This window comes from Microcebus murinus, chromosome 13 (genome assembly GCF_040939455.1).
Source record: "Microcebus murinus isolate Inina chromosome 13, M.murinus_Inina_mat1.0, whole genome shotgun sequence".
NCBI classification, from domain to species: domain Eukaryota; kingdom Metazoa; phylum Chordata; class Mammalia; order Primates; family Cheirogaleidae; genus Microcebus; species Microcebus murinus.
The window spans coordinates 78,456,373-78,480,964 of record NC_134116.1 but is presented as its reverse complement, the minus strand read 5'-3'; the positions used below and the strand labels follow the sequence as shown (position 1 = coordinate 78,480,964).

The 24,592-nt window shown below is 41.6% G+C and overlaps 1 protein-coding gene across 1 annotated transcript in view; it reads left to right on the top strand.

Moving 5' to 3' along the window:
* LOC105878806 (phospholipid-transporting ATPase IB-like) overlaps positions 1 to 20,060 on the top strand; it is a 128,778-nt gene extending 108,718 nt beyond the window's left edge. The window contains exons 31-36 of the mRNA XM_076009393.1: positions 4,599 to 4,655; positions 7,550 to 7,657; positions 12,812 to 12,900; positions 17,243 to 17,341; positions 19,057 to 19,145; positions 19,957 to 20,060. Coding sequence (XP_075865508.1) covers positions 4,599 to 4,655; positions 7,550 to 7,657; positions 12,812 to 12,900; positions 17,243 to 17,341; positions 19,057 to 19,145; positions 19,957 to 20,060 — 546 coding nt within the window. The remainder of the gene's footprint in view (positions 1 to 4,598; positions 4,656 to 7,549; positions 7,658 to 12,811; positions 12,901 to 17,242; positions 17,342 to 19,056; positions 19,146 to 19,956) is intronic.
* The last annotated feature ends 4,532 nt before the right edge of the window (positions 20,061 to 24,592 follow it).

Sequence of the window (24,592 nt, the reverse complement as noted above, 5' to 3'; positions counted from 1 at the left end):
TCCATTGATGGACACTTAGGTTGACTCCAAATCTTGGCTATTATGAATAGTGATGCAGTAAACATAGGAATACAGGTATCTTTTCCATATACTGATTTCCCCTACTTTGGATACATACCCAGCAGTGGGATTGCTGAATCATATGATAGTTCTATTTTCAGTTTTTTGAGGAACCTCCATACTGTTCTCCATAGTGGTTGCACTAATTTACATTCCCACCAACAGTGTATGAGGGTTCCCTCTCTCAATATCCTCACCAGCATCCTTTATTGCCTATCTTTTTCATAAAAGCCATTTTTAACTGGGGTGAGATGATATCTTATTGTAGTTTTGATTTGCATTTCTCTGATGACTAATGAGGTTGAGAATTTTTTTCATATACCTGCTGGCCATTTGTATGTCTTCTTTTGAGAAATGTCTATTCAGATCCTTTGCCCATTTTTAATTGAATCATTTGATTTTTTTTCCTGTTGAGTTGCTGGAGCTCCTTATATGTTCCATTTATTAGTCCCTTCCCAGATGGATATTTGCCATTACTTTCTCCCATTCTGTGGGTTGTCTCTTCCCTTTGTTGATTGTTTCCTTTGCTAAATGCTTTTTAGCTTGATGTAATCCCATTTGTCCAGTTTTGCTTTGGTTGCCTGTGCTTTGGGGATATACTCAAGAAATCATTGCCCAGACTAATGTCCTGAAGTAGTCACCTAAATATTTTCTTTTAGAAGTTTTATAGTTTCAGATCTTAGATTTAAGCCTTTAATCCATTTTTATGTGATTTTTGTATATGGCGAGAGATAGGGGTCTAGTTTTATTCTTCTGCATATGGATATCCAGTTTTCCCCAGTACCATTTATTGAAGAGACTGTCCTTTCCCCATATATATTCTTGACACCTTTGTCAAAGTTAAGTTCACCATAGATGTGTGGATTTATTTGATTCTCTATTCTGTTCCATTGGTGTATGTGTCTATTTTTGTGCCAATACCATGCTGTTTTGGTTACTGCAGCTCTGTAGTGTAATTGGAAATTAAGTGATGTGATTCCTCCAGTTTTGTTCTTTTTGCTCAGGATGGCTTTGGCTATTCTGGGTCTTTTGTGGTTCTATATAAATTTTAGGATTATTTTTTCTATTTCTGTGAAGAATGTCATTGGTGTTTTGATGAGGATTGCATTGAATCTGTAGATTGCTTTGGGTAGCATGGACATTTTAGCAATATTAATTCTTCCAATCCATGATCATGGAATATATTTCCATTTTTTTGTGTGTCATCTTCAATTTCTTTCATCAGTGATTTATAGTTTTCGTTATAGAGCTCTTTCACTTCTTTAAGTTTATTCCTAGGTATTTTATTTTATTTGTAGCTATTGTAAAGGAGATCACTTTCTTGGTTTCTCTTTCAGATTCTTTACTGTTAGTGTATATAGAATCGCTGCTGATCTTTGTGTGTTGATTTTATATCCTGCAACTTTCCTTAATTCGTTTATCAGTTCTAATAGTTTTTTTTTTTATGGAATCTTTAGGTTTCTCTAGATATAAGATCATATTGTCTGCTAACAAGGATAGTTTGACTTCTTCCTTTCCAATTTGGATGCCCTTTATTTCTCCTGTATGGTTGCTCTAGCTAGAAATTTTAGTACTATGTTGAACAACAGTGTTGAGAGTGGGCACCCTTGTTTTGTTCCAGATCTTAGAGGAAAGACTTTCAATTTTTCCCCATTCAGTGCGATACTTGCCATGGGTCCATCATATATGGCTTTTAACATGTTGAGGTAAGTTCCTTCTATATCCAGTTTTTGGAGTGTTTTTATCATGAAGGGATGTTGAATTTTATTGAATGCTTTTCCAGTGTCAATTGAAATGATCAGATTGTTTTTGTCCTCCATGCTATTGATATGATGTATCACATTGATTGATTTGTGTATGATGAACCATCCTTGCATCCCTAGGGTGAATTCCACTTGATCATAATGAATAACCTTTTAAATGTATTGTTGAATTTGCTTTACTAGTATTTTGTTGAATATTTTTACATCTATGTTCATCTGAGATATTGACCTATGGTTTCCTTCTTTTGTTGTATCTTTGTCCAGTTTTGTTATCAGGATGATACAGGCCTCATAGAATGAGTTTGGAACTATCCCCCTCGATAATTTTTCGGAATAGTTTAAGTAGAATTGGTATTAGTTCTTCTTTGAATGCCTGGTAGAAATCAGCAACGAAGCCATCGGGTCCTGGGCTTTTCTTTGATGGGAAGCTTTTTATTACATTTCTATCTCATTACTTATTAATGGTTTTGGCTTTCCTCCTAGTTCAATCCTGGTGGGTTGTATGTGTCTAGGAATCTATCCATTTCTTCTAGGTTTTCCAATTTATTGGCATATAGTTGCTCACAGTAGTCTCTAATGATCCCTTGGATTTCTGCAGTATCAATTGTAATATGTCCCTTTTCATCTCCAATTTTATTTATTTGAATCTTCTCTCTTTTTTTCTTAGTATGGCTAAAAGTGTGTCAATTTTGTTTATTTTTTAAAAAACTTTTTGTTTCATTGATCTTTCATAGTTTTTTCAATTTCATTTTTTTATATTTTTGTTTTAATTTCATTCATTTCTTTTCTGATCTTTATTATTTCTTTTCTTCTATTAATTTTGGGTTTGGTTGGCACTTGTTTTTTTAGTTCTTTGAGATGCAGCATTAGATTGTTTATTTGAAGCTTTTTACTTTTTTGATGTAGGCATGTGTTGCTATAGACTTTCCTTTTATTCCTGCTTTTACTATATGGCATAGGTTTTGATATGTTGTGTTCTCATTTTCATTTGTTTCAAGGAATTTTTCAATTTCATTCTTAATCTCTTCATTACCCACTGCTCATTCAGAAGCAAATTGTTTAATTTCCACGTGTTTGTATAGTTTCCAATGCTCCTCTTATTATTGATTTCTAGTTTTATTCCTTTGCGGTCAGAAAAAATACTTGGAAAGATTTCAGTTTTTAAAAATTTTTTAAGATGTTTATTCGAATTCCAAGGGCGCTTTAGCCAGCAGGTGGTGAATCCTGCCAGGACTGGGTCCCTCCCTTCAGAGCATGTTTCCTTCTGGCCCAGGATGGGTCCAGCAATGCCTTCCAGGAACTAAGGCTTGGACTCAGGGTCTTCAGGAGTCTGCTTAGTACTTAATTTTACTGTGGCCGCCTACTTCAAAAGCAGGATTTGTAACATTCAGTGTATCACACTTGTCTTGCTCCCTGAGAAACCCACATTGTGATAAAATCGCACTTAATGAGAAACATTGAAAGCTTTTTCTTTAAGATTGGCAATAAGACAAAGATGCTCATTATTGTCACCCTTATTCAGCACTGTGGTGGAGTTTCTCAATAGTGTAATAAGACAAGGAGATGAAATAAGAAGCACAGTCGTCCCTCCATATCCATGGGGGATTGGCTCCAGGACCCTCGTGGATATCGAACTCCATGGATGCTCAAGTCCCTATAACCTATGCACATCCTCTCATATACTGTAAATCATCTCTAGATTATTTATAATAATTATTTGTAGTTTACTAATACAATGTAAACGCTATGTAAATAGTTATTATACAGCTTTGTTTAGGGAATAATGACAAGAAAAACAATTCTGTACATGTTCAGTACTGATGCAACTAAACCTTTTTTTTTTTCAAATTTTTTTGAGCCATGGTTAGTTGCCTGCGTGGACATGGACCCACGAATACAGAAGGATGACTCTATTTATACTATTTGGAAAGAAAAAAATTGGTTTTAAATCCTAGATGATATGAATGTATACATAGAAAATATAAAAAATTCTATAGATAAAATATTATAATTAATAAAAGAAATTGGCAGCTTATACTGGTACTGATATTTAAAAATCAATTATATTTTAATTTATCAGCACAAATATTTAGAATAGTCAAAAATTTTAAATATTTTACAATAGTATCAAACATGAAAAGAACTTGAATAAATCTAACAAGTAATGGTTAAGACTTCTTTGAGAAAAATCATAAAACTTTATTGGAGACATGAAGAACATCTAAATGGAGAAATATACCCCGTTTGCTGAGAGGAAGACTAAATACTGTAAGAAAGTCAACTCCCCTCAGATTGATTTATAGATTTGTTGTAATCGCAATCAAAAGCATCCGAGGCTTGATAAGCTATTTCTAATATATATATAGAAATACAAAAGGCCAAGAAATAGTGAAGACACTCTTTGATTTATAGTGGTTTCAATTTATCCTGCTCATCTATATTTTCATAAATAACACTTGGGGGTTCTAGGTAGAATCGGGTCTTCTACGCTACTTCCACGGAATGCAAATATAAGAGCTTGTGGTATAAGCATTGATTTTAGTCATATGTTAAACGGTTTCTAAACATTGATCCTTTCTTGAAAAACACTGTGTCCTCACCAGAACCAAAACCTAGCGCAACACTTAGCAACTTAGTGACGTCAGAGTCCACCAGACATGGAGCAGAACTGGGGTAAGAGGGTCAGGAAACAAGTGGGGAGACGTGGGTTCTAAAGGCAACTTTTAATATATCTTTTCCAATCTCTTTCTCCCCTTCCCATCTCACCTCGCACAGTATGTAGTTGTTACCGTCTGTCTGAAGGCTGGGTTGGAGACGATGTCTTGGAATAAGGTGAGTATTCTTTAGGATTTCTCCGCAATCCAGTATTGCTGTTTGTATGCTGATTTATCTTTAAGTGTTAAAAAAATAATAAGCATTTTTTCTGGTCTCCATATTTTACTTCCTTTTGCTTTACATGTTTGAGCGATGAAGTATCTAATGTCTTTAGGATATTTGTTTTTTCTGCCTTACATTTGAAATAGATCCAATTTAACAATGCCATTAATTGAGACCCTTCATTTACTATTGTTATCCAAGTACAAAATTATAACAGGAAATGTAACTAATACAGTAAAAGAAGGAAATGCATATTGTCCATACCTTTCAGTGTGAATGATACTGCCATTTTGGTTGTTATTCTTTCAGTCTGTGTTCTGTGCATGCTTTTTTCCCCACAAAAATAGAATCATAATTTACTTAATATTTTATAACTTACTTTTTTCCCTTAATTGATCTTTAACATTTTTCCATGTCTTTAATTTTTATATCTCATTGAGTGATGGATCACACTTCATCACGTGAATGTTTATTATTTAAATTATTTTTACAATAAATGTTTGAACTTTTGTTATTATAAATAATACACAACCAATACTGCTACAAACATATGTGTACTTGTGTATTTACAGACATGAGTAATACTTTCCTTAGATTATTATAAAAAGTGGAATGTCTAGTTAAACAGTTTTATTTTTTATGAACTTATCAATAATATAAGTGAATACGTATATTCATATACATTCACAGCTATGAATGAATTGTTTTCCAACTTGTACTAAAAAAGTTTATGAGAAAAAATACATTTTTAGAGGCTTGTCACCTTTCAAGAATTTCAGCATGTCACATATTTCTTCTCTGATGCGATCAGTTCAGAGTTCTGACTGCTGCTATCCGCCCAACTGGACATCAACACTACGTTGGAGCTGAGGATTTTTAAACAAAAATATTTTATGAGTAATTCATAAGGCATACTAATTGTAAGTGTGGTGTTGTATCACAGCGATGTGACATAAATATAGAAACAGTTATTTTCTATAATTTAAAGGAAATGAAACCATTTTTTTTCTTTTATTCGTTAAATTCTCTTCAATAAGAGTGTTTCTTAGATCCATGATCACTTATAGCGAATCTCATTTACTTATTCGTGTATATTTATTTATTTATTTATTCCAAGTTCAAAGCAGACTTAGCAGAAAGCAGAGGTCTCCCTCCTGGCCCGGCCACACTGGGCTCCTGGCCTCCAGCCCCCAGAGGGTTAAGAAGGAGCCCGGGGAGAAGTCAAGAAAGGGAAGGGACTGGTCCTCACTTTTGGCTGTCCCACTGGGATAGTCCTAACGGAGACCCGTCTGAAAACACCCCTTGAACAACGCAGGCACGGCCAACCTTGCAGCCCACTACACTGCCGCCACTACAAGGGAGTAGTTGCGTGAAAACACATTGAAGTTTTTTGTTTTTTTTTAAGTTAAGTTTTATTTAAAAGGCTGATTAATTTAAATTGTTTTCCTATATCAGAATTCCAATAAAACACATTTTATAATGCAAGCCAAGGATCATTTATGCTCAATGCTTCATCATTCTTAAAAGATTTTCTTTTTTGTTTAGACTTCATAATTTATATATAATATATAAATATATGATATATATATTTCATCATATAATTTTTTTTCTTTTATCTTTTCATTGGTTTGTTTGGTTTTTTCCTTTTATTTTATCATATTATGGGGGTACAAATGTTGTTAGGGTTATATATATTGCCCCTGCAATTCCTCTCCCCGCCCCCCCACCCCCCACCTTACCAAAACATCAAGTGTGTCCTACCCCCCACATTGAAGTTTTTGAAAGTTTAAAGTCTCCAGTTTTGAGCTGATCCCCTTCTCCAGCGTCTCCCACGTGGGATCCCAGGGAGACACCCCCCCGCCCCCTGCAGTTCTGTCTCCTGTAACCAGAGAGAAGAATCGTTTGGCTAACAAGTTACTTTTAAGGACCTTGGAAAATGGTTTTTGAAGGTGCCTCACAGACACATATTAAGAAATACCTTGAGAAATAGAAAGAGCAATTGCAGATTAGGTTTTTCCCTTAGCATTTTTACTGTTGAGACATAATTAATTAATGAGCAGCCTAATACGATGAAATCACTGGAGCCATTGAGAAATCATCTAGTGTAGCTAATTGCTTTATTGATATATTGGTATATTGATAATAAATAAAAAAATAAATCTGCACCCAGCATGGCCAGAAGTTTAGGACAGAGTCTTCTAGGCATTCCCTTAACATTCCTCTGCTAGCACAAAGCAACAGATCAGAGAAATAGAAGTTACCTCCTTAGTATTTACCGTTATAGAATTTGGCACAAATTCCTGGACCCAGACGTGGCCAATGATCTTCCAGCCAAAGTCTCCCCCAGGCTCCTGTGCGTAGTTCGGTCAGTCAAAGAATCACAGCTTATGCCATTGTTTCAGAGCTATGCGTATTCACAGGACATATAGTTATGGCCAGATTTCTCTCTCTCTCTCTCTCAATGATTTCTATTCAAGCATTTTTCCTGAAGAAAGTTTTATACGAATAAGCCGGCAGAAGCAGGTAGTCTCATTAAGTAACTCATCAATTGTATGAACCACTTCTGATTGAGAGTTGACTGTTTTCCCTGAAGACACTGAATGCCACATGGCTCGGGTGACCAAGGTACTGTTGTTTCAGGTGGTTTCTTGAGTCCACAGCAGGACATTCTGATATGTATGTTAGCCAGGGAGTCTCAAATCTCCAGTAATTGAAAGATTATCAGTATCTTCACATAAGAACATGTGGCCTGGACAAACTTATTTTGTTGGTTGATAGAGTTAAATAAATCTTTTTCTTTTAAACAAAAAAAGACTAAAGTGTTTCTATGATACTCTTTTTTCCTGCAGTTTAGTCATATGGCAATTTGGGGAAGCATACTCATCTGGCTGGTGTTTCTCATCAGTTACTCTAACTTCTGGCCAACCATTCCTATTGCCCCTGAGATGACAGGACAGGTTAGTTCTGCCAACCATGACCATGATTTACATGCCTCATGAAAACTTATGTTCAGTAACAATAAATGCTGGTGTTACCTACTTTCAAGGTAATTTGGCGAGAAAATACAAAATCAAAGCAATGAGAAGTAGCTGCTGATCCAGTTAAGTTCTGGCGTGGTTATAATAGAGATTGTTGCATCTAAAATCTCATTACTTCAAACTAACTGCATTAACTACCCTTTCCAAAATTTATATTTTTTTGTGCATAACTGAGAAAAGGTTTTAATAATGTCTGAATCATTTTAAAACAGCTAATATTACAATTATGTTTTTCATGCAGGTGTGCTGTATGCTCAAATTATTTGGTACTTGGTAATGCATGCATGGTTACCAATCAAGGAAAAAATTTTGCCAGATGCATTGGCACATGCCTGTAATCCCTGCCTGTAATCCCGGGCTAATGTTTTTTCTATTTTTAGTCTAGACGGTGTCTCGCTCTTGCTCAGGCTGGTCTCAAACTCCTGACCTCAAATGATCCTCCCACCTCAGCCTCCCAGAGTGCTGGGATGACAGGTGTAAGCCACCATGCTGGCCTATGAGGGTTCTTGATGGTGGTAATGATCTTATGGGTATAATACATGTCAAAACATATCAAATTGTTTACTTTAAATATGTGCAGTTTATTGTATGTCAATTATTACTTAAAACTGTTAACAAAATGAAATTTTAAAATAAACCTTAATTCATAAATGTGGTAGAAGAAGCAATATAGTAAAGAATGATGATAAGCTGATTTTATTCCCACTTTAGGAGAGAATATTTATATTGTCATAAATTTTGTATTAAATGAGTTTAAAATTTGGTATTCCTACATGTTTCTGAATGTTTTAAATGTAAGTTGGGATTTTTAATGAGGGAATACACAGGTTTTTTGTGGTTTAGATATTAAATGTTATTTTTTACTTGATCCTCAGTGAAATGCATATAACGACAAATTACCTTTTGGAAAGTCTTTTTCCCAATGTACCTTCCCATGTACGCATCTAGAGAAAACCATTCTCCGCTGAGGGAGCCAACAGTAACTTATTCTAGGCTTAAGCTACCTGTTTCTGGATCCAAGGTGTTAATGGTATTTATTGTTTCAGTTCTTAAGTATACTCGGATCTAGAAAGAGTGAAAACTAACTCCTTCACACGTGTTTCAAAGACATTCATCTAATTACTTATTTTTGTTTGTTTCTGTTTCTATTCAATAAAAAGCCTTCTTAGCTTTAGCAGAACTGCCAGGGTTCACCAGCAAAGACATACAATGTGTTTACGTAGAGAAGATCTGTTGATTTCATCATGCACGCTTCCAAGAAAAAGTTTTCCACCCTGATTTGACACGGCGTGCCAGAAATTCCTCATTTCCTTGTCCAGGGTGACAAGCAGACCTCCTGCACTTAACCCCATCCATGCTGAAGTTACCCACGTTGGTTTGCATTTGTTCTCCATGTGAAAGTCAAAGGTCTCAGTATTCCTGGGTCATAATTTTGATTCGAGCTACTTGGGATTGTATTTGAGTGACACGAGGACTCTTGGCTTTGTGGAGCACATTAGAAAGACAGAACTAGTGACGGAAATCTGTGCACAGGTGATAGGTCAGGAAGTCAATCTATGGTTTAATTTGGGTCAATATTAAAGTTAATAGGTTGAAACAGAAAGAAGAGATGACGTTCTCATCCACTCTGATTGCTCATTAAGGAAATCCTTGTTCTGCTGGACTCTGGAGCTCAGCTCCCTCTTTTATTCTGTTGAGCTCAGTGAACGCTTCAGGACGTCGTGCGCGCTCAAGATTGCTTGAGCATACCTTCTACAGGAGTTGTAAGGAATAAGTGAGCCAACTGACAAATAAAGACAAGCAGGAGCTATGGGGAAGATCACCTAGTTTATATCTGCTTCATAACCAGTTGGCCTTGTCCAAAATGTAAATAGGATGAAAATTATCAACATTTGGTAGATAATTGAAGCTGAGGAGATAAGCAGTTGGGACAGTCCAAATTAGGACTGTCATGCCGCTCTACTGATGGTTTATCAAGTATTTCTAATCCAAAAATAAATGCCTGAAACAAAAGGGGAATGTTGTCTTGACCGGCTTTATTTTTCACTGAACGTCCAACAGCTCTCCCTACACTTTCTCTAAATATTTTAAAAGAGGCGTCCTCTTGCTCTCTGTACTTCCCAAGTCCTGTTCTTTCCTAAACCGCTAAAATTTAGTTTTTTCCTCTACCACTTTTCTAAAATTGCTTTTCCAAAGGTTGCAATGAAACACTTGCAGTCAATTCCAATGGGAATTGGACCTCTCGGTTCAAACTTGTGTCTACTTTTTCACATCTTCACCTCCTTATTTTCTTAGGATTTTGAGTATCATCTTTCTTATCCAACCCCTCTGACTAATCCTTACTCATCCCAGAATTGCTGTGTAACTTCTGATAACATGGGTCTCAGCAGAAATGAGTACACTTGCTGGATGAAATATTTTACAATGATTTTGTATACGTAGGTGATCTCAACATATAAAGGATTCCCACAGTCCCCCCAAATAAAGGGGGAGCTCAGTGCCAGAGGAAGAAACGTAAGCTGACGTTGGCAGTCCAGTGTGTGTTGGGTACCGGCATGGGGCTAAGAGACAGGGAACTGGAGTTCAACAGTGTCTTTGGGGTCGGATGTTTGTCTTTGGCATCTGTAAGGGAAATGAGGCCACTACAGTAATCTGGGAGCCCCAAAGTGTTGTTGCTCCATCTTGAAAGGGGAGAAGAAAAATCACCATTCACTCTGCCCAGAAGCGTCAGAGAGCACGTCACCTGTTTGAGTTCTAGGCTCCAGGTCTCTGTGAGAAATATTAATAGAAACACCTTTCCCCAAGCTTGACCACGTCAGAGTGTCAACATCAGCACTGCATGTGCTGCACGAATCCCAAGCAAATAATACAACAGCACCAAAATTAATCCAGGTTTTGATGAAATGCCTTGGACTCTTCCCAAAAAGTCATTATAAAGCCACCCCCAGGGGCTTTACTTTTCTAGGTACAAAGTATTCCCATGGAAGAAGAAAACCTCTACTGAAGACAGGAGGATTCTTTAGACAGTCATCACGTAACACGTCGTAGAAGAATTTATTCCCCAAGGACTGGAGATGCGGAGATAAAAATCCATCTGAAAAATAATTTACAACAATTAAAATGGAAAAGATGCAAACTCAAAAAAAGAACAGATACTGCGGTACCTTTGGCAAAGAGCCAAGTGGAGGTTATGTGAATGAAAACACATAGTCAACCAGTGGTGCCCAGCTAAGTCATTTCTCACAGGGAAAACTATAGCCTTAAATACATGTGTTAGAAAAAAAGAAAAATCCATGACTTAAGCCTCCAGCTCAAAACACTAGAAAAATAACAGAGAAGCAAATGTAAGAAAACCAGAAAAAGGAAATACTAAAAGAGAGCAATGAAACAGGACAGAGTTGCATAGTGGGGAAATCAACAAAGACCACAGCTGGTTCTTTGAAAAGTTTAATGAAACTGATAAACCCCTAGCAAGATTATTAATGGGGAAAAAAGGAAGAGAATAACCATCATTAACAGTATCAGACACTGTGGCAGCCCTGAGGACCATCACTGGCCACCGGCCCCAGCTCCAGCCCCTCTGGGCTCCTCCCTGCGCCCACAGGGAAGCTGCTGTCAGGCAAGGACTGAGCGTGGGGCATTAGGCAGGTCTCTTCCAGGCATACAGGCTTCTCCTCCAGTGGATGACTTCGACTGAGGACTCCACATCAGACTAGCCAAACACATCTTGGCACCGTGCTACACTCCAGGATTCCTCCTACCTGGGCCTTCTTCCATCTCTCTCTCTCTCTCTTTGCACGGGTATCAGGCCAGCAACATGGCCTGAAGGCTTTCTCTGCCTTCTCCTGTTCCCTTCCCTAGTGAATGTCCTGTTCATGTAAGCCTGTCTTGGTGTCTTCTTCTTGGCTAACCCAAAGTAACACAGACATCAAAAATATAATGAGAAGACATTACAAACAACTTTCCACAACAAATCAATACATTTGTATAAATAGAAAAATTCCACAAAACATACAGCTCAACAAAATAGGCAGAGACAGATACCCTGTGGAGTTTTTGGCAGATAACTGGGGGACCCCAGGCACTCAGCCTGTTTTCCCCTCGGTTCAGTTGGCAAATTCTGGAACAGCATGAGGTAGGAAGCTGACATATCAGAAGAAACCCTCTGGAACAGAGCAGAGGATTGAGCAGACTCAGAGACAAATATTAGAGTTTGGGATTCAATGAGCACACTAGGTACTCAGTTGAAAAATAACCCTGGAGAGTTAAAGGCAGTCTAGAGGTAGAGGGAGCCTTACCTAGTCTCAAATCAGTACAGTCCCTGATGGAACTAAAATGATCAGCTAGCCACCAACTAATCTGCTAGGCCAAAGGAAGAGTGCATTATCTCAGGAGAATATAATGGCATACTTGTTTCAAACACAATGTCTAGCAGTTAAAGTTGTATTGCTAAGCAATGCAATATTGATCCATCCTTGCATTCCTGGAATAGAAACTATTTGATCAAAATATTTATTTGGTTGCTTATTGATACATTATACTATTAAATTAAGATAGCTAATACAGTCAGCCCTCCGTATCTGTGGGTTCCACATTCATGGATTCAACAAAGTGCAGATCCAAAATATTTGGGGAAAAAATTTGGGGAAAAAATAAAGTTCCAAAAGCAAAACTTGCATTTGCCACACAGCAAGCACTGTGTTGAATCCACACCAGTGAAGTGATGTGTAGGCATTGTATTAAGTATTATAAGTAACCTAGAAAAGGGTTAAAGTATATGATAGGATGATTTGTAAGTTATATGCAAATCCTGCTCTGCTTTATAGAAGGGACTTGAGCACTAGGGAATTTTAGTATCTGCAGGCAGGGCAGGGCTAGATACCACGGAACATCTGCATGACACTTAGGTTTCATGCACCTGTGTCGATTTAGTAGTTCAGTTTTCAAGACCGCCTCCATGTCTTTTCCCATGTTTTGGTGGAGGGGAGGAAACTGACAGCTGCGCTGGTGCTCTGTATTGACACACCGAAAGATTCTTCTCTAAATACTTTTTGTTTCTGCTTATTTTTGTAGGGTGAGATGGTCCTGACTTGTCCACACTTCTGGCTGGGCTTTTTCGTAGTCCCCATTGCATGCCTGATCCAAAATGTGATATGGAAATCGTAAGTTGAAAAATGAAGTGGTAACCAAAAAATATGCTGTCGTGTTTAACTACCCATTTCCAGTTATATGTCTTTCAAATTAAACTGAGTGCCACTTTATGAAAATTATATATCATGGTAGTTTCAAAGGAATTAAATGTCCTCTGCTTTTTGCCATTGAAGATTTACCAACAGTCTATTTAGAGTAGACAAAAATACACAATCAAAACGCATGGAAGGGTATATAATATTTGATGGTAATATTACACACTTCATGATTTTTTTTTTTGAAAACAGGTTCGTTCTCTAAAAGCATGACTTGTATAACTTTTATCTATTTTACAGGAGTTAAAACCTGATGCCAGAGAGTCTCAGATTAAAACCTTACAATAAAATAAGCAATAGGAGAGAGATATTCAATAGAAAAGCATTCTTACTTTTTCAAAAAAATTGGAGTAAGAATTTATCAAATATAATTCTTTTTTTTTTTTCAAATATAATTCTTCCAAAATATTTAAATATTAAATTAGAAGATCTCAATTCTTTTCTCAAGTCCAGCATAAATACAAAGCTTTAAATTAAGGTGTTAGAAATTTCTGAAATCTCTAAAATTAAAGGTAAAGTACCCATGAGATTATATGGTTTTAAAATGAAAAATAATTTGCCTATAATATTTATAATACCTATTTATAATAATATTATAAATAATATTTATAATACCTATATAATAAAGCTCTAAAATATTATAAGTTTCAAACTAATTAATGAACAGAGAAAGGCATATGCTGAAAGGGATAATATTAATTTTGCTTTTCAATGTCCAGTTCTTTCCTGATCTCTCTACATATCAGGGCAAACATAATTATCTGTAGTCTCCAAAGAGGAGAACTGAATATTTCCCAAAGTTTTCCAACAAATACATCAGATTTTCTTCCTTGTCCTCCTCCCCTCCACTGTCTTTTCTCCCCTTCTCCTCCTCCCTCTCGTGTATGTGTGTGTGTGTGTATGTGTGTGTGTGTGTGTTTGCATGGTCTTTTCATTCCACTCTCAAGAAGAATTGTCTTGCCTAAGAGTTTAAAAAGCCTTTTGAAGAATTCTTCATGGAGGTATTAATTAATTAATTAATTTTTTTTTTTTTTTTTTTGAGACAGAGTCTCACTCTGTTGCCCAGGCTAGAGTGAGTGCCGTGGCGTGAGCCTAACTCACAGCAACCTCAGACTCCTGGGCTCAAGCAATCCTACTGCCTCAGCCTCCCTAGTAGCTGGGACTACAGGCATGTGCCACCATGCCTGGCTGATTTTTTCTATATATATGTTAGTTGGCCAATTAATTTCTTTCTATTTGTAGTAGAGATGGGGTCTCGCTCTTGTTCAGGCTGGTTTCGAACTCCTGACTTCGAGCAATCCGCCTGCCTTGGCCGCAGGTATTAATAAATAAAGCAAAGTTAGCAATGGGAGATGGGGCAAAAGTACTGATAAATTCGTACTATCTGATTTATCTGTATTATCCTGAAGGTAGACATGGGTTTTCAGAGGCAGAGACAGACTGTTATTACCCAGGACAACGGCCACAGTGGTTCCCCTCGCACCAGTCTCTCCCCCTTCCTGGGCGATACAGTGTGGAGTGGACACACAGGGCTGCAGGCGCCAAGGCTGCCCTGCAGGAGAGGAACTCAAAAAGCATGAACCTGAGAGTCTGTGTTGCAGAATGACAGCTGTCCCCTCTCCCTTCCTGAGAATGGAGGGAAACTTTGCTTCCTAATTTTAAAACAAATTAATAAATTATCCTCCAGAAATGAAGGAAGAAGGATCCCGGGTTTGCACCCTTTGGAATGTAAATTTGTCTCCAGGTGTGAGATGAAACACGCGGTCTCTAAGGTTCCAATTCCTGCGATATCTTCATGGCTCCAGGCCTCATCCCTCTTTGAAATGTAAACACTGCTGTCCTGAGATAAAATTGTTTTCTCTATTTGATAACTTTTGCCATTTGGGGAGAAAAACAACTTTCTAATTTAAAGAACAGCTATGAACTCAGTTTTGCATTAATAGATATGAAATTTTGTTCATTGAAAACAATCATAACCAAAAAATCCCCAGACAAGCCCTTTCCCATCCCCTGGGCACCTTCAGTCTGGGTGCGCAGCCAGAAACGCCCCCACTCAGCACCAGGGCGATCCTGGCCGCGGAGCTGGGGCTGTGGGCAGGCCGGGCTTCCCTGGACCTAGAATGTGATAAACCAGAACACGGATGTCCATATTAAGATGAGTATTGGTGTTAGATGTCTGCACTTTCTCTACGGCTTTCTCCCCACAACACAAAAACCGTTCATTTTGGATAGAACATAGACATGCCCTGTGCCTCTACTTCAGCTGCTCCACAAAATGTTGTCCTTTGTTATTCCTGACCTTTCTTTGGGCTGTGATGTCCAAAAGTGCCCTGAGATGAAGATACACTTTCATAATGAGTAATCACGAACTTTGGAACCTTTAAAATAAAGTCTGGCTTTTTTTTTTTTTTTTTGGAGTCAGAGTCTCGTTCCCCAGGCTAGAGTGCCGTGGCATCAGCCTAGCTCACAGCAACCTCAAACTCCTGGGCTCAAGCGATCCTCCTGCCTCAGCCTCCCGAGTAGCTGGGACTACAGGCATGTGCCACCATGCCCGGCTAATTTTTTCTCTATATATTTTTAGTGGGACAGTTAATTTCTTTCTATTTTTATAGTAGAGACGGGGTCTCGCTCTTGCTCAGGCTGGATTCGAACTCCTGACCTCGGACAATCCGCCTGCCTGGGCCTCCCAGAGTGCTAGGATTACAGGCGTGAGCCACCGCGCCCGGCCAAGTCTGGCTTCTTTTCTCTAAGACCTAAACCATATTTGGCTAGCTGCTCTTCCTTCCTTTTTGTTTTGTGATAATACTTCCCGTCAGTAATCCCCTGATAAGTCTCAGTGGTAGGTAAACCTTGTGATCAGCTGTGAGAAGAGCTTGGTAAAGGGTTATTTGTTTATATTCATTTATGTTTATATATTTGCTCATTATTTTACTTTAGCCAGAGAGGATTGCAGAAGATAAATACAGTGCAAAAAGAGAGACATCACAGGCCTTAAAATACTGATTGCTGATGGAAGGGAGAGGACGATAGCTTACTTTTCTAGGTAGCAGCTTAGAAAGTTACTTTAATCAAAGCATACCACTTAGATACACCAAATACACACAAGTGTTTTTCTTCAGTTGTACATCAGCATCTAGGTTTGCTCTTTTTTTTTTTTTTTTTTTTTTTTCTTTGAGACAGGGTCTTGCTCTGTCATTCAGGCTGGAGTGCAGTGGCATCATCATAGCTCCCTGCAGCCTCCAACTCCTGGGCTCAAGCGCTCCTCTCACCTTGGCCTCCCAAAGTGGTAGGATTACAGGTGTGAGCCACACTGCACCCAGCCGCCAGTTTATATTCTTTAAACGTTATTCTAAGATGCATGGTGTCACCTTCTACCTGGAATGCTCTTCCCCACTCTCACCTAGTGACTGCCTGCCTGCCCTTTAGACCCCAGCTCCAATCCACTTCCTCACGGCAGCCCTTGCTGATAGCCTCCACGAGCCCTCACCTCTGCCTTGTGCTGTCACAGCACCACGTGGGCCCCTCTGGCCTTGCTCACTTGTCTGCTTGTCTGTTGTCTGCCTGCCCCTGTGTGCTGGAAGCCTTATGAAAGTAGAGATGTCTGGTTTTTTTTTTGCTTTGGCGCCCAACGGCAGCTCAAGAACTATATTTATAGAATGCATGAGTGGATGAATGATGAATGCCTGAGTGTAGATTTAGAGCCCGATGATGGGGTGAGCATCCGTCCAGGTTGCCTTGTACCTTTCAAGTCAAGAGTCTGCAGGCCTGACTGGCACCTGAAGTGCTGAGAGTCCACTCTGGCGCTGTAATTGCTATAAGTGGCACCACTAGGCCCAGGGCTCTCTGACAGGAGTGAGGACAAGAGTCAGCACACAACGGAAGCTGGACTTACGCACCAAGATTCCCAAACAGTGACAATGGTAGAAAAGGCCACATGCAATCATGTCTCAGTCCTGTGACTCTTCAGCTGCACCTGCCTGGCTGGCCCGGGCAGGCCTACCCTCTGGAGTCGGGCCCCGTGCAGCCTGGACACCCCCAGCCTCTCGCGGGAGGCTGCAGGGTTTGGGACAGCTGGCTGCTTATGTGCACCCCCCAGCTCCGTCCCGCACTGCCCTGCGGACAGTTTAAGCTACCAGAAAAAGAGTGCGCGGGCCGCACAGGGAGGGAGAAAGTGCATGTTCATTGCGGGGAGAAAGCAGTCATTACAGCATGCAAAGCTCGCCTGTTATGTTCTTTTTGTCTTTCCCACTTGGTACAGAATTAGAAATACCTACTACAAGACTTTTCTAGAGGAGGTTCGGGAGCGGGAAAGGGGCAAAGTGATAGAATTTGAGCTTCCCAGAATATCTGAAAACAGGTGAGGCCTTTGTTCCTTTTTATCCTGATTTTTGTTAGGAACTCTTGTTGTCCTTTTTCCCACCTTCCCCTCCCAGGCCCGGGTATGTTAAGCACGGGTCAGACAGGCACCTTGACCTTCATGGGCCCCGCAGTGCAGCGCCCCTTCCCCGCCCAGCTGCAAGGCTCCCCTGCAGGGGATGGCAGGTGCATTCTCCCGCTTCCTCCGGCCAAAGGGCGTGGAGTCTCTCTCACTCTCTCTCCCTCCTATCCCACTGCACATCCCACCTTTAAAATAAACTGAGAAGGACACAGCTCTCGGATTCTGCCGTGTTAGCTGTGCATCCCCCACCCTCACCCCCACCCCCCACCCCCTGCCCTGCAGGCGCCTCCTCGCTGGCCTCAGGCGCCAGAGCCTTTGCTGGCGTGACCTAGTCATGTCTCCCCTGCTCCTCAGCTGCCCGGGCCTCTCCTCTCCCCCGACACAGCTGGGTCCTTCCCACAGCCCACAGGGTCCTGCCCTCTGTCCCCCACACGGGCTCACACAACTCCTTTGACGACTCCGTTGGCTTTCCCTTCCAATGTCTGGTTATCGCAAAAGGGTTTTTCTTTTAATGCTTCATTTTAAAAAATAATGTACCCATTTCACCTCAAATATTTTTTAAAGAAAGCTTCCCTTATCACGATTCTCACGGAAGGAGCTCGAGGCTTATGCACACTGACGTTATCTCAACCCCTGGCCGCTGGTGGACAGACATGGGTATCTATTTTGGGCCATAGGGTCTGCCACTTCCCTCTGCAGAGTTTTGCATGAAGGTTTGAACGTGCACGGAGAGCAGTCCTCTCTCTGTCCCCCGCCCTACATGAGGCTGGGATCCAGGAGGAGAGACCTGCACCCCGAGGAAAGGACCAGGCTTCCCTCCAGCGTCTCGATGGCTCCCCTTCCCCCACGGCCCGGGAGTAAGGAAAGACATCACACTTCTTGCTCCTGCAGTTGCTGTCTGCTCCTGCTGGTCCTTATTTGATAGTATCGAGAGAACAAGCCGCATGCTAGAAATGTCAGGAGGTTTATAGGAATTAAATGTGCAATAACATTTTTAATCTCTGCACCCAAACTATCCCTAGAGATAGACAAATTCCAGTTGTCTGACACAGCCTGGATGGTCTTCTAAGTAGAAGTGCCTTGCTCCTTCTCAGTAATGACAGCAGGCTTCTGTGCCGGGCTTGCGTATGAGGTCTGGGCACAGCCTTGAGTTTTTGTTTTCTCCACACGTGGGTTTCCACTGTGGTGAGCTTTAGGAGCTGCAGAAGGAGGTCTCCCCGGCTGCCTATGGCCGACCTTTCCCGACACACGTTGCCAAGTCTTTACCTAGAGTGGTTTATCACACTTTGCCATCAGGAAAGGAATTGGGACAGAGGTTTTTAAGATACACACCGCAAACTCTAAGGTGGTCTGGGAAGCCAGAGGGCTAGCAGGACACTCATTGTTCAGTTCCACTATTTGCCAAGGATGTTCGGGGAGCTGTATCTAACAAATGCTCACAGCAAAGCACTATTTTAGAAGCAGCACCTTGCCGAGAGTGTTCTGATAATGTCTATTTTATTTCTAATATATGGACAGTCTCCAAAACGTGAGTACAGTTTTTTTAACTTTACCTTGTCACTTGATTCATCAATAAATTCATTTGAGATGTAATCCAATGAACTAAAGCCAGGCTGGATTTGATTTACTCCCAGGATGAAGGCAGCAACTCTCCAAAAGTCCTTAATTACCCAGCCCCACGAAATTGTCTTCAAGAGCTCTTCTGTTGATCTGAGTCCCCCCCGTAAGTAACACACTGTAAGGTGGATCATGGCATCGAAACCCCATCTGCCCACGAGAAAGATGAGTAACTAAAAGCAGGCCATTCTACTTGGGGATATTACGCTAAGTGGAATAAGCAGGACACAAAGGACAAATATGTATGATTCCATGTGTATGAGATCCCTAGAGCGGTTCAGTTCATAGAGACAGAAAGCAGAAGGGAGGTTGCCAGGGGCAGGGAGGAGGGAGGAATGGAACGGCAGTGTTAGTTTAATGGGTGCAAAGTTTCGCTTTTGGACAGTGGCGATGGTTGCACGGCGGTGTGAATGTGCATGAAGCCACTCAACTACACTTAAAAATGGCTAAGATGGTGACATTTATGTTATGTGTATTTTACTACAATTATAAAAAATAGATGGAAACTTCCTGTATTATCTATTTTTTTAAAAAAATTTGGTGGTTCTTGTATGGAGAAAGAGCTCAATTAGACCAATCTAAACGAATGTGCTCGGCCTAAAGCAAGCGCTTTCACAGAGCGAGCGTCCCCGGGAGGGCTGGAGCCGGCACTCACCGGCACCCGCCTACCCCCCACAGCGCAGCTGCGGGCCCAGAGTGGGCGCGTCTGAACCCATCACAGCCGGGTGTACAAAGCACTGTGTCACCGCGTCCTCCTCACACCTGCCACCTCCCTGCCCTAGTCGCTGGCCTGGCCGACAGGGCCCGTGTGTGTGTGTGTGTGTGTCCCAGCCCGTTCGCAGTCTCAGTTTCTGTCACCAGAACATTCACCAGATCTTCGTGCTCCTAACGGATTCCTCTGTGCTTTGCTCTTCCAGATGGGTATGCGTTTTCTCAGACAGAACAAGCTGTGGTCACTCAGGAAGAACTAGTCCGTTATTACGACACTACTAAAACCGAAAGCAAGAAGAGTTTCCTTTAAACCGATTCAGATTAACAGACTAAGATTCAGATCACTGTATCCTGCACCCTCCCGTCCTTCCGCTGAGGCTGGCGTGCGAGCCGGCACTCCCAGGCACTCGAGGCTGTGGCTCTGACCGGCCAGTCTGTTAGGTATATATATATCCACTGAGTCATGATCCTTGGGCATGAATAACGTGGGGACCCTATTTACTTTGTGTTAGTTTGTCTCCAGTGTTTTACCAAATGTATTTCCTTTTCCATGGCCATGAGATAATTTGTTCATCAGCTCAGTCTGAATATAAAATTAAAAGCATTATGTTTCACCAAAATTTAAACCTTGGTACAAGTTTATTTTGGGGAAAAATGATTATCATGTTGCATAATAAAGCTATCTTGCCTGATAGGAAAGGGGTCACTCAGAAACTTTGCATTTGGGAAACTCACAGGCATGAGGCAACATATAAAACATTTTTCTAAGCAGGATCCTGTCCCTCTGAGTCACATTTTGTTTGTATGAAATTTGTGTGATATTCTTGATTGTAGTGAACTCACATAATGAGTGTACTCTCAGGCCTCAAAATCAGGTATTCGAGAGTCAACGTGTCATTATCTTCTGCAAAAATCAGTTTAATGTCCTTTCTGAGTTTCCCATCTAACAGGACTATTAGGAAATTCGACCTCGATTATGCTTAGGGCCCTGCCTCAGGCTGCACCAACCTTCTAGGCTCTGACATGGTGCAAAGCATGGGAGCACCTTTTTCTATCATCTGCCCGCACAAGCCACCACTAAGACACCTAGTCCCTTTTGGTCTGGCGGCTCTCTGAGGCTTCTGTGCCAGGAATGGGACCTGGAAGCTTTGGAAAGGTTGGAAATCCCGACGCCCGTGGTCCCATGCCCCGAGGAAAGCCACTCCTGTCCTGCGACTTGTCGTCTTCCCAGGCATTGCCTCTGGTCTAGGGTGCAGCTGCCTCTCTCTCAAACCCTGTTCTGTGTAGTGAGTTTTTAAAAGCAAAGACTGGGGGATTCTTTCTTGAAGGCTCCCTCTGTTTTCTGTCCTGCCAAAATGACCCCTCTGGAGAAATGAGCCAAAAGCCTCATGCCTGTTTGAAGGAAATTAAGGCAACAAGGAAGAAACACTGGGAGAAAAACTCAGTTGGAATTTCAAAAAAAAAAAAAAAATCCATGAATGGATAAATAAAATGTAGTATATCCATATAGTGACATACTCTTCAGCCATAAAAAGGAATGAAATACTGATAAATGTTCCAACATGGATTAAGTATTGGAAATATCACGCTAATTGAGAAAAGCCAGTCACAAAAGGCCATATGCAATATGAGTCCATCCACACGAAATGTCCAGAATAGGCAAAGCCGTAGAGATAAGAAGTGGCTTGGTGGTTGCTCAGGTCAGGAGGGGAGGTGAGGGGGTAAAGTGTTAGTATTTAAAGTCCCTAGGGTTTCTTTCTAAGGTGACAAAAGTGTTCCAAGACTGTGGTGATGGTTGCACATATTTGAAAATATATTAAAAACTATTGAATTATACACTTTAAGTGGATGAATTGGTGATTTAAATCTTAATAAAGCTGTGTTTAAAAATTATCCAGCTGGGCACAGTGGCTTACACCTGTAGTCCCAGCTACCTGCAGGGCTCAGGTGGGAGGATTGCTTGAGCTCAGGAGTTTGAGACCAACCTGGGCAAGATAGTGAGACCCCCCCCCCACCTCTAAATATAAATAAATAAATAAACAAATAAATAAATAAATAATCCAGGGAGATTATCCCCTTATAATCATGATGTGGTGACTAGTACTGCCCTCCTGTTTAAAACTGTTAGAAAACTGGAAAAAATAGAAGAAACAACTATTTTCAGACATTAGACAAAGGGCCAGCATAGGATGATATCCTTAACGGAAAGGAAGTAAACGAAGTGAGCCTTATCATTGCCAGCCTTTCTCAGGGCAGTTTTTGGATCACAGTGTGAGGAAGTAGCACCCAAGCAAAATGTAATACTCTCATTAGGTTGAGGAGACTGAGATAGAAGTTTGGGGAGGCTGAGGCAGCTGGAATTTGCTGCATGGATTACTGTTGAGAGGGATGGTATACACAGAAAGAGCTCTAGGAATTTCCATAGGGATACCATAGAGTGAATAGCTATTAAAAGAAGCTAAGCTACACATGCATAGAGTGAAATTCAATAAAGTTGAGCAAAGACAAACTACCAGGGAGATATAATCTCAACAATCCCCGGAACTCCCACAGGATTCAAGTTCTAACCCATCAGGGTGGAAAGACCTCGACGAATACTTGAGATATTCCATAAAGACCCAGCAAGGACCAAACCTTGAGAGTAGGGCTAAACTGGCCCTAGAGAAAGAACACTCTAGACTTTTAATCTTATGTTAACAAAGCTTATCTTTATCATAGCAAAGCACAAAAACAAGATTCTAAAGCGGTAAGGGGCTCCGCAACTAATTTATTTATTTATTTATTTTATTAATTTTTTTATTTTAGTGTATTATGGGGGTATAAGTGCTAAGGTTACTTATATTGCCCATGCTCCCCTTCCCCCCTCGAGTAAGAGCTTCAAGCGTGACCATCGCTGCAACTAATTTAACTACCTGCAGAAAAGCAAAACAAAAAAAGTTTAATGGAAGAAAACAAAATCCAGACACTTAACAATGAATAGACATCCAGTAAAAAATACTAGATATTCAAAGCAGGAACATATGGTCCATAACCTGGATAAAAGCAAGTCAATGGAAGCAGACCCAGACGTGATAGAGATGATGGAATTTACATGCAAGAACTTCAAAACAGCTATTATAAACATGTTCAAGGTCTTAGAAACAACACACTAGAGAGAGAAATGGCAACCATAATAAAAGAACCAAATGAAACTTCTAGAGCTGAAATATAATGAAAACTTCACTGGCTAGAATTAGCAGCAGATGAGACACTGAAGAATAAAAAATAAAAACTTGAAGACATAACAATAGAAACTATTCAGACTGAAACACAAAGAGAAAGAAGGCTGAGCAAAGAAATGAAGAGATATTGTCTCAGTCACCTGTGAGACAATATCAAGTAGTTTAACATGCTTTATAAGTTGCAGATAGAGAAAGGACAGACCAGTTGGCTGAATAAATAAAGGCAGAACATTTCTCAGTATTTGCTTGTACCTCACTGAACTCCTTTAAATATCACAGCATGTAAGAAGCAAAGGAACACAAAGCCACCCAAACTTTAGGGGAGAAATGATTTCATCACCAATCCTCAGCATTTAAGTCAGTCAGTTGATTATTTTGAAATATCACCGGTCGTTCCACGCTGGCGCTGTGCAAAAGCATCTGGGCGGTGCATTTTCACACAGCACTTTAGTTTCTTGCCCAAGATGTAACTGTAACATGAACACATGAACCATGGGCAACGCGAACCAGGGAGCACGTATGTACTGTAGGCCACGTCACATGTTTAAAGAACTCCAGATCGTGTGAAAGTGGCTGTCAGCGGCGGAGCAGTGGCCTCAGAGAAAGGGGCAGGGGCTGGGCCCAGTGACACGCTCAACATGTGTCCAGAATGTCATAAAATTGACGCCCAGAGAAGACAGGACCGTCATGGGCCCAGCGGCCCCCGGCAGCGGTGTGCGCTGGAGGAAGAGCCCAGGGCGGAGCCGGCGCGCTGAACCGAGGAGCAAGGGGTCCTGAAGCTCCCTCCAGGCTTCTCGAAACCTCTGCCCTGGGCTTGCTTGTCAAACGGCCTGAGAAGCTGAGCACTGCGCGGGGACGCAGGAAGCGAGCCTGCGAGGCAGGGCGGGGCGCCCCCGTGCCACTGGCGCCGTGCGCCCCCGCCTGGCACCGACCCTTGCGCTCCCGCCCCGCCCGGCGAGCGCGGGGACGCGGCGCGGACCGCACGGGGCGCAGGGCGCTTTCGGGTTCCCTCCGCTCCCCCAGAGCAGCCCTGGTTGAGAAGGTCCCCGGTGCGCTGGGCTGCGGCAGGCAGCGCGGGGCGTGGAAGGAGGCGTGCGCCCTGGTGTGCGCGCGCGCGCGCGCGCGCGCGAGTCGCGCCTGCTCCTGCCTTTCAGTCCGTGTGCAACGGGGAAAGTGCCTCGAGAGCCCCTTTGGCCACCATTAGTCCCCCTTCCCCCACCTGGGCATGGATCAGCCCCTTCAGGGCATTGCTGTCCGGAGCTGAGAGGGAGAGCCTTGGGGAGGGAGAGTCGAATGTTCTGGACGCTTCCAGCCTTCTTCCTCTTCACCCACCCACACTGGCACCGTAAAAGCCCCGCACCCCGTAGCGGCGGCTCTCAGGGTGGACTGACAGCAGCGGCGGAGTCTAAGTGGCTGGAAACTGGAGTTGTTGGCCCCAGCCCAGACCTGCAGGAAACTCTGGCTGGATCCCCCCGCCCGCATCGCGTGGACCAACAGGTGCTCGGGCGAGTCGCGCACGCTGGGGGCGCGGACCACGGGGAGGGACTCCATCGGCGCTCTCCGCCCACGCCGCCCTTGGGCTCTAACGCCGGAGGCCCGGCGCACACGCGGGTTTCAGACA